The 15,813-nt window shown below is 33.1% G+C and overlaps 1 protein-coding gene and 1 long non-coding RNA gene across 2 annotated transcripts; one reads left to right on the top strand and one right to left on the bottom strand.

The window, feature by feature from the left end:
* Positions 1 to 1,051: 1,051 nt before the first annotated feature.
* On the bottom strand, positions 1,052 to 4,183 carry LOC133805122 (uncharacterized). Its single transcript, XR_009878850.1, has 3 exons — positions 3,363 to 4,183; positions 2,369 to 2,432; positions 1,052 to 1,208 (listed from the first exon to the last, which is right to left on the bottom strand). It is a non-coding gene; the product is annotated as an uncharacterized LOC133805122 (long non-coding RNA).
* A 6,129-nt stretch (positions 4,184 to 10,312) lies between these two features.
* On the top strand, positions 10,313 to 14,881 carry LOC133803306 (RNA-binding KH domain-containing protein RCF3-like). The gene is made up of 7 exons (XM_062241300.1): positions 10,313 to 11,234; positions 12,227 to 12,691; positions 12,821 to 13,075; positions 13,275 to 13,595; positions 13,939 to 14,000; positions 14,101 to 14,212; positions 14,530 to 14,881. The coding sequence occupies exons 1-7, from the start codon at positions 10,620 to 10,622 to the stop codon at positions 14,671 to 14,673; spliced, it is 1,974 nt and encodes a 657-aa protein (XP_062097284.1). The 5' UTR covers positions 10,313 to 10,619; the 3' UTR covers positions 14,674 to 14,881.
* The last annotated feature ends 932 nt before the right edge of the window (positions 14,882 to 15,813 follow it).

Genomic DNA, 15,813 nt, shown 5'->3' with positions numbered 1-15,813 from the left:
CTATGTTGGTGTTTTCTAAGTTGAACTTCAACTTATGGGGTGAAGCGTTGTTAAATGCTTGTCACATTCTCAATGAATACCGATGAAGAAAAATGAGATATCTCCATATGAGTTATGGAAAGGAAGAAAATCCAACATAGGGTACTTCAAAGTGTGGGGGCATCTTGCATATTGTAAGAAAAATGAACCTAATAGAACAAAGTTAGGTTCAAGAGCCATAAAATGTGCTTATGATGGTTATGCCAACAATAGTAAAGCTTATATGCTATTAGATTTAGAGTCTAATGTTGTGGTTGAGTCTAGAGAAGTTGAATTCTTTGATAACATGTTATGTGACAACAATTCTCAAGCTTCAATATCTCTAAAGGAGAATTTGTTATATGACAACAATTCTCAAGCATCTATATCCAAAAATGGCTCTCAAGAGGAGAAATCTCAAAGAAATGTAGAGCAACCCATTGAACTTTGAAAAAGTCAAAGGGTTAGAAAAGAGAAAAATCTAGGATTAGATGAGATAGATTCTCAACAAATTTCTTTCTACATGGTAGAAGGAAATAGATAGGAAGTCATTAGGAAAATTCCTATTGTACTTCTTGTTGAGGATGATCCTAAGACTTATAGAGAAGTCCTGCAATAAAGAGATAATGCGTTTTGGAAAGAAGCCATCAATGATGAGATTGATTCCATTCTTTCTAACAACACTTGGAAATTGATAGACCTCCCACCGGAGTCTAAGCCAATTAGGTGTAAGTGGGTATTTAGGAGAAAATACCACACTGACAGCACTATCCAAACATTTAAAGCTACATTAGTAGCTAAATGGTTTAGGCAAAAAGAGAGTATTGATTATTTCGATACCTATGCGCCTGTTGCAAGAACAACTTCTATAAGAATTTTGTTCGCTTTGACTTCTATACATAATTTGTATGTTCATCAAATAGATGTGTAACGTCCCTAAGGTAGGGTACGTCTGCCACATACTCGTAATTCTAGGGTTTACGAGTATGTAAGGCACTTGACCAAAAGAATTAAATAAAATGATACGAAGAAATACAGAAAAATTTAAAACTTTTATATAAACTTATTAGAAGAAATTATTACACGTATGAATACTTTAAATTTAAGGCAGCCATATGAAAACTCTAAAACCATTATTGCATTGCTACTGAGTCCGTGCTCCACAAGTTGCTCAACAGCTAAAGCCACACCTGGAAAAATGTTGGAAAATAACATAATGAGCTAACGCTCAGTAAGCAAATCTCATGCATACACATACACATGAATGTCGTGAGTTTGTAGTGCACATATACTAATATGCTGACTTATATACTTATGCATTTCATTTATTGCTCATGCACTTTCAAACTTTACTTTTATGCTCTTTCTTTTAGTTTCACATTTTTATGGGCCCAATATCACTTGTGCACACTGTTTGATTCAGCCAATGCCTGCAGGGCTTGTTACACATATCATATAGAATCCCATGGGTTCTCCTCCGGCTAGCCATCATCTCAGCTAGGCTCATCATAACACTCATTTCATCGTTGCCATAGCTGCCATACTTATTACACATATGGAGGAGAAAGACGGAAACATGGCAAACATATCTGAATGGTCAACTCTGACCTAGCCCACACTAGTGGGCAGCCACTATAAGTCTTATAGACTTCCGTCTTCTTTACTGAACTTACTTGATTGCTTCATCAAAACAGTGGCACCCTTTTTAAACATCTTATTATCACTTTGCTTAAGCCTTGTGTCATTAAAATGTTTAACTTTACATAAGACTTTTCAAGACATTTCATAACTTTTCTCATATTCATATGCATGGTCTTATATCACATAATAATGTATCACATAACTGTACATGCCATGCATACATGCTGATGCTGAAATGCCAATGTTCGTGTTCATGACTCATGTTGATGGTATTCAATCAAGGCATTGTATCACATCTCATATAACTCAAAACATCTTTAGTCATAATACATGAAGCTTTGGGTTGGTGGCGTTGTTATACCTTAACGTAGAGCTATGGCTCAGGTCTAAGGTTTCCAGCCTAAAAACTTAAACGCTTCATATATCATAACATATAACAAATCATGAACATAGAGTAATCCACATATCCATCAACATAAGAACACATACTTGCACATAATTCATATCATTCTTAACCAAGTAAGACATCTTTCACATATCACAGAATTCATCAATTACATATCACACAACACCCTTATGGTGTTCATATAACCATTTTTCACATACTTATCATATGCATCATCATCATACCATACTTAACTCATCAGATGTACACAATCAATGTAGTCATGCATCTTACACTTAAGCACAAAATGTGAGATTTACTTACCTTAGGTCCTTAGCTTATTTTAAAATTCCTCACCAAGAGTCAATCAATCAAATCCATACAAATCCTATTCAAGGCACATCATTTATTAAATTCTATCAAAATCATAAATATACACTATTGATAGTGTATATTAATAATACCAGAAACTATATAAATGATAATAATAAATTATTATCAACGTAATGCAAATAACTCTTCATATAAAACCATGCTTTAAACCTTGCTCATAAGATAATGTACCCTTATGATAATAATAATAATAATCCCAACAAAAATAATAATTATCGTCTATAATTAAACTTATTTCGATATTAATAACAAAATACTTCAATAGCAATACGTATATGGATGTATATATTCAAATAGTCATTTTATAAAAGAAATCATATTTTTAACATAAAGTTGTAATAATCAATATAATGATAATAATATAAATATAAATATTTATATTATTATTAATTAGTCATAATATCAATTCCAGTGATATAATAAATATACTTTCTCCAAACTTCACTGGTCTTACAAATATCAATAACTGTAAGAAACTAATATTTGATATTATTTTAATATTCAAATATTAATATACAATAATAATGGTTAGATAATAGGTTTACTATAAATCATACTTTTCATATATATATATATATATATGAATCTGTATTCTTGATTCACTTAACAAAATAATAACAATAATAATTAAAATTACTTAATCATAATAATTTCCATATTAATATAAAATCAATTAACTATGTATTTTTATACTTTATTTAATATCTAATATTTTCTAGAAAATTAGACAGCACAACGGCTATAAAGTGGACAATTCCAAAATCAAAACCTGTATCAAAAATATATATAATCCCAGACAGCCAGTAAATTACAGAAAATATTCCATATATCAATAATATATAATTATATACTATAAATACACATAATAACAATTACTCTAATCAATCACAATTAAATCACAATATATAGGTTAAAGAAATTATACCAAAATGATCGGGTTCCACAATAAGTCAAACGATGATTTTCTGAGACTCAAAACGTACTTCGGAACCTCGAACACTAAGTTTCGACCGTCGATCTACGGTGGATCGCGGTGGCTCGTGGTGGGCCCACCACCCAACTATGGTAGATGTAGGAACAAGTTATTGGGTTTTGAAGCCCACAACACGAGGAGCACGATGGTGGTGACGGATCGGCAAACGGATGCCCGAGGTGGCCGAATCGCAACTTTGAAGTCGCGGGGTGGCCGAACTTAAATCGAGTGGTTGAGGCGTTTAATCGGCGAGTGAGCTCTAGATTCCCGCGTTGGTCGATAGTTCGGAGGCCTCTGAATCCAACGGTCCGGCGCGTGGCTAAAAATGGTGGCCGGAAAGTACTCCTGCGTCGTCGGCAACAGTAATACGCAGAGGAGAGAGAGAGAGAGAGAGAGAGAGAGAGAGTTTCTGAGGAGAGAGAGAGAGAGGGTTTCTGAGGAGAGAGAGAGAGGGGCTCGGGTAAAATGAAAGGCTGAAGCCTTTTATTTTATTTTATTTTATTTTTTATTTATTTATTTTTAAAAATTACACTTGGACCCAAAATACTAAAATTCTTTTCAAATAAGCCCTTTAGCCAAACTTTCTTAATTTTATAAAAATCCCCAATTAAAATTATTTGACATTTGGGTCCAATACTTGACTACTCAAGTTTCTCTTTCTTTAATCTCATTAAAAACATAAAATCATATTTTAAACACTATTTTTCCATTACTATTTCTTAAATTTGTAAAGTTGTACATTTTATGTATTAAAACTTTGATTTATAATAAATAAATGTATTATGAAAATGTTGGATATTACAAGATGTCAAAACAAAATTCCTTAATGGTGACCTCAATGTGTCTATATGGAACAACCCGAAAAGTTTGTCCTACCAAGATATGAACATAAAGTATGTAGACTTGTAAAATCCTTATATGGATTGAAACAAGCTCCTAAGCAATGGCATGAGAAATCTGATCAAGCCATCATGTCTAATGGGTTTAGGCATAACAATGGAGACAAGTGTTTGTATTCCATAACTTGTAAGGAATAGGTGATCATTGCCTGCTTATATGTGGATGACATGCTTATTCTAAGTGATAGCATGAAAGGGATAGAAGAAACGAAGAGGTTTCTATCATCAACCTTCAAGATGAAAGATCTTGAAGAAGTTGACACCATACTTGGTATCAAAGTAAAAAAACATAGTGGGGGTTTTGCGTTAGGGCAAGCCCACTATGTTGAGAAAGTATTGAACAAATTTAACCATCTCAAGGTTAAAGATACCAATACTCCATTCGATCATAGTGTAAAACTAGAGAAGAAGGAAGGAAGAGCAGTGGCTCAATTGGAGTACGCTAGTGCTATAGGGAGTCTAATGTATGCTGCTCAATGTACTAGACCTGATATAGCATTTACAGTAAGTAAACTTAGTAGGTTTACGAGTAATCCAAATGTGGATCACTGGAAGGCTATTGGGAGATTCCTAGGTTATCTCAAGAAAACCAAAGGACTAAGCCCTCACTACTCCAAATTTCCTTCAATCTTAGAATGATATACAGATGCAAGTTGGATATCCATTATTGGGGACAACTTGTCCACAATTGGTTGAGTATTTACACTTGGTGGGGGTGCAATTTCTTGGGGTTCCAAGAAACGAACTTGTATATCTCATTCCACTATGGAAGCAGAGTTTATAGCTCTAGCTGCTACCGGAAAAGAGGTCGAATGGTTAAGGGATCTATTGATAGAGATACCCCTAATCAAAGAAAATGTATCTACTATATCGATTCATTGTGATAGCCAAGCAACATTGGCTAGAGCATACAACTGAGTCTATAATGGGAAGTCTAGACATATTAGTCTAAGACATGGATATGTAAGAGAATTGATTCAAAGATGAGTCATCTCAATATCCTATGTAAGAGCAAGTGAAAACTTGGTAGATCCTTTCATTAAGCCACTAACGAGAGATTTAGTGGCTACATCATCTCTAGGGATGGGAACTCCCTAAAGAGATTCACGATTGATGGTAACCTATCTTAACACTAGTTATTTAACTACTGTTAGGTTCAATAGGTAATAACAAGTCAATCAAGTGAATATTAGTTGTACTCAAAACAAGTCTCATATGAGATGTTGAGTACTTGTGAGTTACCAAATTGAGGATTAAAACCGAGAGGTTTTTTTAATAGAATTTAGTTTTGTGAAGACAAGTATTTTTGGTAACAAAATACTGTAAGAGTTCTACCTATATGGATCTAGGGGTAGTGCCGCCTCTCATAAGAATTGGGAGTATTCTCAAGAATGTCCATGAATGGAAAGTGCACATGGCCATTAATGGTGCAAAGCAATACATAGAGGTATCAAGTGAACATGGCAAATGTGTGTGTGTTATGACCGATTTGTTATCATGGAAAGATGGTTCAATGCCTAGTGCAACCAATTTTTCAACAAATTTTGTGATAATTACACTACAGTAAAGTTCAAGTTGAAAAACACTTTACTTTATGCACCAATCAATGACTTTTATAAGAGAGAGTTATTATTTAATCAAGTGGGGGATATGTTATATTTTAAAATATAATGTTGAATGATTAAATAAGTGTTATAATAGATAACTATTTAATCTAGTGGGGGAATGTTATATTATTTTATAATGTAATATTTTAGATTAAATAAATTTGACAAAGAGTGTCACAAGTAAAATATAAAAGAGAGTTACAATATTTAGATATATATGTAACATATTTGGTGTTACAAATTCAGTTACAAATTTGTAACTTCTAAATATTGCTCATTATTGTGTATATTTGTTATTATACAATTTGAGTTGAATTTTTTAAAGCCATATATGAAATGACTGTTAGAGATATGATTTTAATCCCAATAATGTGTTTTGGGGGTTACAAAATCAGTTGGGAATGATTTGGAACCGTTTGGAAAAACAACACTATTTAGTGTGCTGAAATTGGTCAGTGGCCGCGGCCAGGGATGTTGGTGGCCGCGGCCTGGGGAACAGAGACCAGTGGCCGTGGCCACTGATACTCCTGGCCGCGGCCACAAAGGCTGACTGACCAAATTTTAGTTTTTTCCAAACTTTTTGAATGACTCTAAAAACATAAATAACTCTCAAATCTTATTTTTAATTCCATAAACATCCAATTAATCATTGATAACAATCATGAGGGTTGGTGGAATTTGAAATTCAAAAGGTGTTTCTAAACTCTATAAATAGGAGCCTATTGCTCACTTGTAAGACACAATTTTTCTATCCATTAGAGCACTTGGCTAGAAAATACCTAGAGACTTGATAATTTCAGAAAACTTTTTCCAAAAAATTGTGAGAGTTCCCTTAGTGCTTGAGTTAGGGGGAAATAAGTTTTTGGACAAAGGTTTCAAACCTTGTTCAAGTTGGTGATCTCCAACACTCTTCACTTTGGTTGTGTGAGTGAGAGTTTCTTGTTTTTGTTATTGTTCTTACATTTTCTACTATTGCTTTTCTTCTTATTCCTCTTGTCTTATTTACTTGTATTTCTTATTTAAGAGTTGTAATCTTTTATTCCTTTTGTTACAAACACTTTTACTTTATTTTTATCATTTTGTTTAGAGTTGTATTTCTCTATTATCTTCTTCTAATTCTTCTCTTATTTATTTGTATTTTTCAATCATTGAGTTGTAACAATATTTAATCAATCCTATTTATTTGTATTATTTTGTCTAGAATTATAATAATTCTTACCATTTTCATTGAAATGACATATATTTTCCTAACATAAAGTAGTAGTGGGAATTAAGTTATGCTTTTCAGAATCAACGTATTGTATATATAGTAAAATCAAAAAATTTATGACAAAACTAATTGTACATTAATTGAGAGATTATAACTAAATAGATGTATTAGCACAAAAATATTTCAAAACACAAAAAATTATCAACTTTAATAACAATAACAATAAAACTTCCTAATAATTATTACATATTTAAAAGTAATTTCAGTAATTTAAATGTGGAATAAATCTTTAATTTTCTTTTTTGAGTACAAATAAATGACATAATATATATTTATTTTACTGTATATATAATTATTACTATATAGAGATATATTTTTTTAATACGAAAGTTAAAAAATATATAACTGATTATAAAAGTTATTTTTATTTATAACTAACTGAAATTAGGATAATTTTTTTTTATAATAAAATAGAATTTATTCTTATATACATGTTTTACTGTATAATCAAATGATGAAGTGATGCGACTATCATGGGGTTGTCCACGGGAAGAGAATGACCATAGAAAAGAAAAGAAAATTCTTTAGCCATAAAAGTGAAAAAGGAAAATACCTTATGACTGTATAAATATTTTTTTTTGGTCTTAATATAGTATTTTGTGTAAATATGCATAATTTTTACTCATCAAAATTTTTTCTAAGTTTATCTTCGTTTGCTACTCACCACAGGAAATGGAAGCAAAATCTTTGTTCCATAGCCTGCAAGGGACTCTTCATAGGCCGATTTTCTGCTAGTTTCTTCAGCTCTTTATGGTTCATAAGGTTAATTCTAAATTATGCGAGGTCTGATTCAAAATATATTATTTTTCTAACTTTTATAAATAAGATGATAATTTTTTAAATTTGAGACCTAACCCAACTCAAAACTAAAATCGATGGCTCATCATGAAGAATTGCTAATGGGCATCATTGGTGTCCAACATCACAAGAAAATAACATACCACTATTAATACAATATAATATCGAGTCTCTCATATTTGAATTTAATAAGTATTATGAAGTGTTGCTAACCAACCATGATGTGCCAACTTATGTGGTATTGGACACCTAGCAACACTCCATTATATCGTGTATCAAAGTTTTATAATTGGGAAATTTGAATTTCTATGCTTAATAAGGGGTTATAAGTAAAAAAGATGCTAGGTGTTTAAATTATTTAAAAAAAAATGCTAATTCTTTTGACAATATACAAAATACTCATCTCATAATTTTTCCCATCCACTTCCTCTTCTCTCTTCCATTTCTCTCCCTCAACCCATTCCTCTCAATTCCCTCTCTAGAAAAAAAATCCATGGGTTAGGTAAAATATAATAGAAATTAATGTAACGGCAAATATTCCTCACTTAGGACACTAAAATACTACATTTTGAACAGATATGGACATGATTTTTGTTTTTTTTTGCGGCTTTCTTTTCTAGATCTGAAACTTTGAAATTTGTAGAAAATCAACGTGGTTCGATGGGGTCTTCAAAATCAAGATTTTTATGAAAAAATCGATGTTGCTCAATGATGGTTTGATAATGTTAGATGCGATTCTTGCAAGATACGTAATTTTTTGCTCGGGTGTCCGTTTATGGTGATTTTTTTTAATTTTGGGTATTTTTTCAAGATCTACACGTTTGAGATGTGTATATACACATTTGGGAAATATAAATCTTGAAAAAAAATGATAAATGCAAAACATACCTCATGTTCAAGATATGTTTTGGTATGTTTTCAAGTTCTAAACTTTGAAAATATGTATGTGAACATCTAAAATGTGTAGTTCTCAAAAAAATATCTAAAATAAAAAAAAATCATCCTAAACGGACACCCAAGTGAAAAATTATGTCTCTTACAAGAATTGCATCGAACGACCATCAAACCACTATCGAGCAGCCATCGAACCACCATCGAGCAACGTCGATTTTTTCATGAAAATCTTGATTTTGAAGGCTCTATCGAGGTAGCATCGAATACCATCGAGCAACAATCGAGTTGGACATGATTTTTGAGTTATTTTTCAGATCTTAAACTCTGAAATATGTAGAAAATTGACTTTGCTCGATTGTTGCTTGTTAGTGCTCGATACCAACTCGATGGAGCCTTCCAAATCAAGATTTTCATGAAAAAATCGACGTTGCTCGATGGTGGTTCGATGCAATTATCGTAAGAGACATAATTTTTCACTCGGGTGTTCGTTTGGAGTGTTTTTTTTTTAATTTTTGGTATTTTTTTGAGATCTACATGTTTTAGATGCTCACATACACATTTTCAAAGTTTAGAACTTGAAAACATACCAAAACATATCTTGAACATGAGGTATGTTTCGCATTTGTCATTTTTTATCTTCAAGATTTACATTTCCCAAATGTGTATATATACATCTTAAACGTGTAGATCTTGAAAAAATACCCAAAATAAAAAAAAATCACCCAAACGGACACTCGGTTGAAAAATTACGTATCTTGCAAGAATCGCATCGAACACCATCGAACTACGTCGATTTTTTGTAAATTTCAAAGTTTCAGATTTGAAAAAAAATCTAAAAAAAAAACCTAAAAATCATGCCCAGATCGATTCGAAATGCAGTATTTTAGTGTCATAAGTAAGAAATATTTGCTATTACATTGAGTTCTCTTATATTTTACCTTACCCATGAATTTTTTTTTCTAGCAAGAGAGTTGAGAGGAATAAATTGAGGGAGAGAGACGAAAGAAAGAAGAGGAAGTGGATGAGAAAAATGATAGGAGGAGTACTTTGGATATTATCAAAATATTTGACATTTTTTTGAAATGATTAGAATGTCTATCATTTTTTTATTTAAAACACATCATTAAGCATAAAAACTCAAACTTCCCTTATAATTTATTAGATGATGCATCACCTCTTTTATTTCATGCTTACAAAGCTACACATAGTAAAGGTCGCTCTAAGTTGAATGAAGGGTGGACATGGTTGGAGAATGTCCCCATGCTCCCTCTCCAATCCACTAAATTATTATTGTAATTGATTAATTTCATTGACAATAGTAGTTTTTAACCTTAAATAAATAACTTATCATAGGCAGCACGTGCCTTTTTAGGGGTGGTAACATCACGTGCCATTTCTTATATAATATAATATTCGCTGCGTTTTTTATTTCTTCTCTGAAACTGTATTCAGTGCGTTTGTTTCTCGAGAAAGCTCATTCAAATTTCTCCGAACTTGGATTCTAATGCCACTGTTAAGTAACCTAGATCGCGGCGCTTTTAATTCTTGATTATCTGATTTCATATCTGTGGGGGGCATTTTCACGAGATGAAATTAGACGCTTTCTTAGATTTACTGTGTTCTCCCGGAATTTGAAAAGAAAATGTGGGGTTTCCTGATTATATTTCGTTTCTTTTAAAATCGATAGTGTTAGGTTTTTACAAATTTTGGTGAAAGAGGATTTTTGGGGTTGTTGAAGACAATGTCTGTATCATTGACACCCTCGAAGAGACAACGCGATGACAGTCTCACGGAGCCAGACGGGAAAGGAAATCGGCGAAATCAGCCTTCTATGAATTCTTCCGGTAGTGTTTTTTTTCGTGTTCTGTGTCCTGCTTCGAAAGTTGATTGTCTTATTGGAGAAGGGAGTTCTTTAGTTTCACAGATTCAGCAAGAAACTGGTGTAGAACTCAGAGTTGAGGAAGCGATTCCTGATTGCGACGAGAGAGTTTTCGTTATTGGTTTTGAGAAAGAGGGTGATGGAGCTGGTGAAGAAGAACAAGAAGAAGAAGCCAAAGATGATTGTGAGACAAAGGAAGAAGAAGATAAGAGGATTTCGTCACTTAAGAAGGCTATGGTACTTGTTGTTGAGAGAATGATTGAAGAACATCGAGAAACTGATGGAGGGGATGAAAAAAGCAAGAAATCTTCACCATTTGTTTTGAGGTTACTTGTACTCTCAACTCAAGTGGGATGCATTTTGGGAAAAGGTGGCTGTGTGATCAAGCAAATGGCATCTGATAGTGGTGCGCAAATTCGAATTCTTCCAAGGGACAAACTTCCTCCATGCGCATCATCGTTGGATGAATTGGTTCAGGTAATATGACAAAGATTTATATATATATATATATGTATTACATTGACTGTAAGTAATGTATTTGATATTAAGCTGTGATATGGGTGTAGGGTTTTGTTATTCCTTTCCAATGGGTGACTCAAATTTACATTATTATGTGGGTTTTTAAACTTAAAGTAATGCTTAAGCATGAAATTTGAGATGGGATAGTCTGCCTGCCCTGGTTAGTCATTCTGGTTTTTGACAGAACTGGCAATTGGTTGCATACTAATCAATATTCAAGCTGTACTATGCTGCTTTATTGTGCATGTATTTTGGAATAGATGATTCTAGGAAATTTAATTCAATGTATAAACAAAAATATATTTGACAGACCTTTCCAGGCAGTCCATTTTCAGTACCAGGTTCGAAGCATTAACGAACATCTCATAATATGCTGTACCTGCAATTTTCTGTCACACTTCTTCCATTTTTTATCTGAACGACTACTTCTGCTATTTTCATAGATTTTGACAGAATCTGCATTGCATTTGTTTTAGAATTAAAAGTATCTTAAATAAATTATTTTCCTGCTTAATAGATATTAGCTAATATAAAGCATTAGTAATAAAGGAAAGTAGAGTTTATAGTGTGGTTCTCTTAAGTTTTTTGAGTAAAATTGTATTGATGAAGAGATAATTCAACCTTTTGGAGAATGGGGATTTATCACAGTGGTTTTGCAGAATGTTGAAGTCATCATCAGTAGAGAAGAAGTTTCTATAAATTTTTGTTATTTTTTGGGCAATATTGAATGCCTAAATATTCGGCATAAACACACGTGGTGGAATTGAGACTCCTTCAAATTCAATTGTTATAAAGTTCAAATGAATAAACGGAAGAATAATTATGAAGAAGTACATATCTGATATGTAATAAATGGCTCATGGATACTGGTGTTGATTGTATGTTGAAACTTTTTTTTGGTGTTGGTTTCAGGGCCGTGTACTTACTATTTTTTGGGTACTTTGGTGCAGATTACTGGGGAAGTTGAGGCAGTAAGAAAAGCTCTTAACTTTGTCTCTCTTCAGCTTTTGGGGAATCCCCTCCGTGATCATGACGTTTTCTCTACCAATGTTACGGCACCATCCTCTCATTTATTTGATCAACCTCGTCCTAGACCTGAAGCATTCCCATCATCTAATCGTTCTTTTTCTGCTCAAGGAGCACCCTATGCTGATGGGCCTCGTGATGTTGATTTTCATTCTTCTGCTCCCCCATTAGTACCTAAATTTCATGATGGTTTCCATAGTCGAATGAAGCCAGCACTAGAAATACTAACCTTCCGGATATTATGCCCTGCTGAAAGAGTGGGGGCTGTAATTGGAAAAGGTGGAACAATTATCAAGGCAATTCAGCAAGACACTGGTTGTGAGGTTAAAGTCATAGAAGAAGGCATGTCTGGTTCTCAGGATCGTGTTATTGCTGTATCTGGTCATGTGGTATGATTTCAATGATTTGACTGTTTAATTTTTCCTGGATACTTTAAGTTGTTAATATGAACTTATCTCTACGAATAAAAACATGTGACTTTGTCTAGAGAAATGCTGATAGTAAATTATCTTCTGCAGCATCCAGATGATCGGGTATCAGCTGTTCAAGATGCATTTCTTCGTGTCCAAAGTAGAATAGTCCGGGCAGCACCTGACAGTAAGGAGCAGAGTGTGACAGCCAGGCTTCTTATTTCCTCCAATCAGATTGGCTGTCTTCTTGGCAAGGGTGGTTCCATCATAACAGAAATGAGAAAGTTATCACGAGCACATATTCGTATATGGGGCAAGGATCAAATTCCAAATTGTGCTTTAGAAGATGAAGAAGTAGTTCAGGTATGTTTCTTTGAGTTCAATAAGGTTGGAGATCGCATCTACGGCTATCATTAATTTTAATTTCCCCGCCCCTTCCCAATTCTTTTTTCGTTCAGTTATAATCAATTATGTTGATTTTTTAGTTTTGTACCTTTAGATTGATCACTTGCTGCGATATCTCCCAACTATACTGTTTTCTATTCATTTCTTTGTCAATCAGATAAGTGGAGAGTTCGAATCAGTTCAAGATGCTCTTATACAGATCAGCACTAGGTTGCAGCATAATTTTTTTCGTGATGCTTTTCCTTCTATTAATCATCCCACAAATCCTGCACTTTTTGATCCTCCATTCCTGCCATATTTGGGACCGCGGGAGCTCTCACCTCCAGGAATGCATTCAAACTATGGCCCATCTTTTCACAAGTTTGATTTGCACCGACATGGTGGTTTCCAACCTCGTGATGATCGTGTCCCTTTCATGCATGATTTCCATAGGTTTGGTGGCCCAACACTATCTGAAAGAAGACCGTGGGGTCCTCAGGTAATAGCTGTTATTGTGGTGCTTCACTATATATTTATATAAATACATATACATCTAACAGGCCCGGATTTTTACTCTGTTTGGGGATGAATTCCATTCGGCTCACATAAGTCCCATTATTGATTACATTAGTCAAGCAGTTGTTTATTATTGGGGATCCAAATACATAAAACTAAGTCGAAAGTACATTAAATCTAAACTTAAGTACATAAAACGAAGCCCAAAGTATATAAACAGATTTGTCTCCAACCGAGACAATCCAAAGCGTACATCTAACATATGAATATACATTTTAAATATGTAAAACAATCTGAAGTTACTTTATTGCTTTTGTTGTATCCAGAGACTTCTTGAAGGTGGTGGTCCAGGTCTGCCAGACTTTGGTAGATTTCCCGAAAGAGAAAGGTCTGCTTTATTGTTAGGATATTTGTATATGCTTGTATGAAGTTTCTTGTTTGACTCCTGCCTTGAATCTAATGCCTGTGTCTCTTCTGTGTCCTTGTAGAGTTGGCCAGTCGGCTGTAGTTTCTAGCACCACTGTTGAAGTTGTTGTTCCTCATTCAGTTGTTCCAGCAATTTATGGAGAAGATGGTGAATGTTTGAAACAAATTCGTCAGGTACATTGCATATTTTGATATGATATTTATTTTTAGTTTAGACAAACATGAATGTAATTATAAGTTGAAATACTAACTATTAACTAAGAGCTGGCATGCATGGAGAAGTAGGTACTCGTAAGATATTTTGAAGCTATATATTTATCTAAAAGGAGATTTTTGCACTATTTTCTTCTTTTAATCTTATTACTTCATTTTCCTTTTCTACTTTGCCAAATGCATGTATTAGATATTCATCAAATCACTCTTATCCCTTCCCAAAAATTAAGGTGGTCTATAACTTGAAGAAATAAAAAAATGAACTGTGTTCTTTTCAGATTTCTGATGCAAATATTACTATTATGGAGCCTGAGGCTGGAGCGGTGGAAACTGTGATAATTATATCTGGAATACCGGAACAGACTCATGCTGCACAGAGTCTAATTCAAGCATTTGTGATTAGTGAGACTGAGTCTACTTAATATTCCTTGTTCAGGTAACACTCATAGCTACTTTTGTTGGGACATCAACCTTCAGTCCATAGATATGCTCTGCAGCACACAATGTAGAAAAATATGGTACATTCCTGCTGTTAATATGCACTCTTTTTTAGTTTCAAGAAGGAAATTAGTGCTATTGTGCTTGCTTATCTTTGGTAAATTATGGTCTATGTTAGACAACTTCATTTTCTGTTCCTGCCTTCATTCTTTAGCACATAAATTCTTCCTAAAACTCTGATTTTTAAATTATCTCTATATTGCACAATCAAACATTGGACCTTTAGAAGAGAAAACATAAGGTTGTCCTTTGTGCATCGACTTATTTACTGAATCTCTAATGAAAGCACTCTATTCATGCTATTATCAAACAAGTTTAACCTTCTAACCATGAAATTTTATGGGTGTCCTCAGGCTTTGTCATATAAATTTCAAAACATCTCTTAACATCTAATCCACTGGCATATTGTGTATCACAATTTAGAATATAATTCCAACTGCTACCTTCTTGAGTGTATACATTGATATTAGTTGGATATGCATTTCATTTGATTTTGTCTGTAAAAATGTGTTGAAACTGAGATTAATGGCAGGAACCAAATTACTCTTTCAACTATTAAATTACTCCTTGAGAAAGAATTAATTAAATTAAACATTTAACAATTAAGTATCCGTGAACACTTGTTAATTACCTTTTTTATGCATGTGTTTTTTTTTTCTTTCTGTTCGAGTTAACAAGAGTTTATTACCATTAGCATAAGCCAAGCCACCACTACAATCAGACATCTTCTTCAGTTGCATTATTTTTTACAATTGCACCAATAAACTGTACTATGGCTCAAGGATGATTTGATTTCAACTGTGGCTGTAGAGATGTTAATGTTGTAACTATTGCTTTTATTAGCTAATAATATGTTATAATGATCATTTTGAAATAAATTGCTTCTGTTCTGATTTTGAAAATTTTGGCTATTATTATTTATATTATAATTATGCCGCTTATCAATACTTGTACCAAATGCAAGTTTAACAAACATCATCTCAAATCTCTTTAGTTGTTCTTCTTATTTCTGAAATATAATAATTAATGGATAAATAGTGTGATTAGATAGTATGTATACATTT

Source organism: Humulus lupulus, chromosome X (assembly GCF_963169125.1).
Source record: "Humulus lupulus chromosome X, drHumLupu1.1, whole genome shotgun sequence".
Classification (NCBI taxonomy): domain Eukaryota; kingdom Viridiplantae; phylum Streptophyta; class Magnoliopsida; order Rosales; family Cannabaceae; genus Humulus; species Humulus lupulus.
The sequence above is the reverse complement of the archived record's forward strand: the minus strand, read 5'-3'. Positions and strand labels throughout refer to the sequence as shown.

Excerpts from the sequence above, each read along its gene's own strand:
- LOC133803306 (XM_062241300.1), top strand. The coding sequence starts at position 10,620 with ATGTCTGTATCATTGACACCCTCGAAGAGACAACGCGATGACAGTCTC. Across the intron at positions 14,001-14,100 it reads AGATTTCCCGAAAGAGAAAG|AGTTGGCCAGTCGGCTGTAG; the intron begins GTCTGCTTTATT and ends GTGTCCTTGTAG. Across the intron at positions 14,213-14,529 it reads GTTTGAAACAAATTCGTCAG|ATTTCTGATGCAAATATTAC; the intron begins GTACATTGCATA and ends TGTTCTTTTCAG.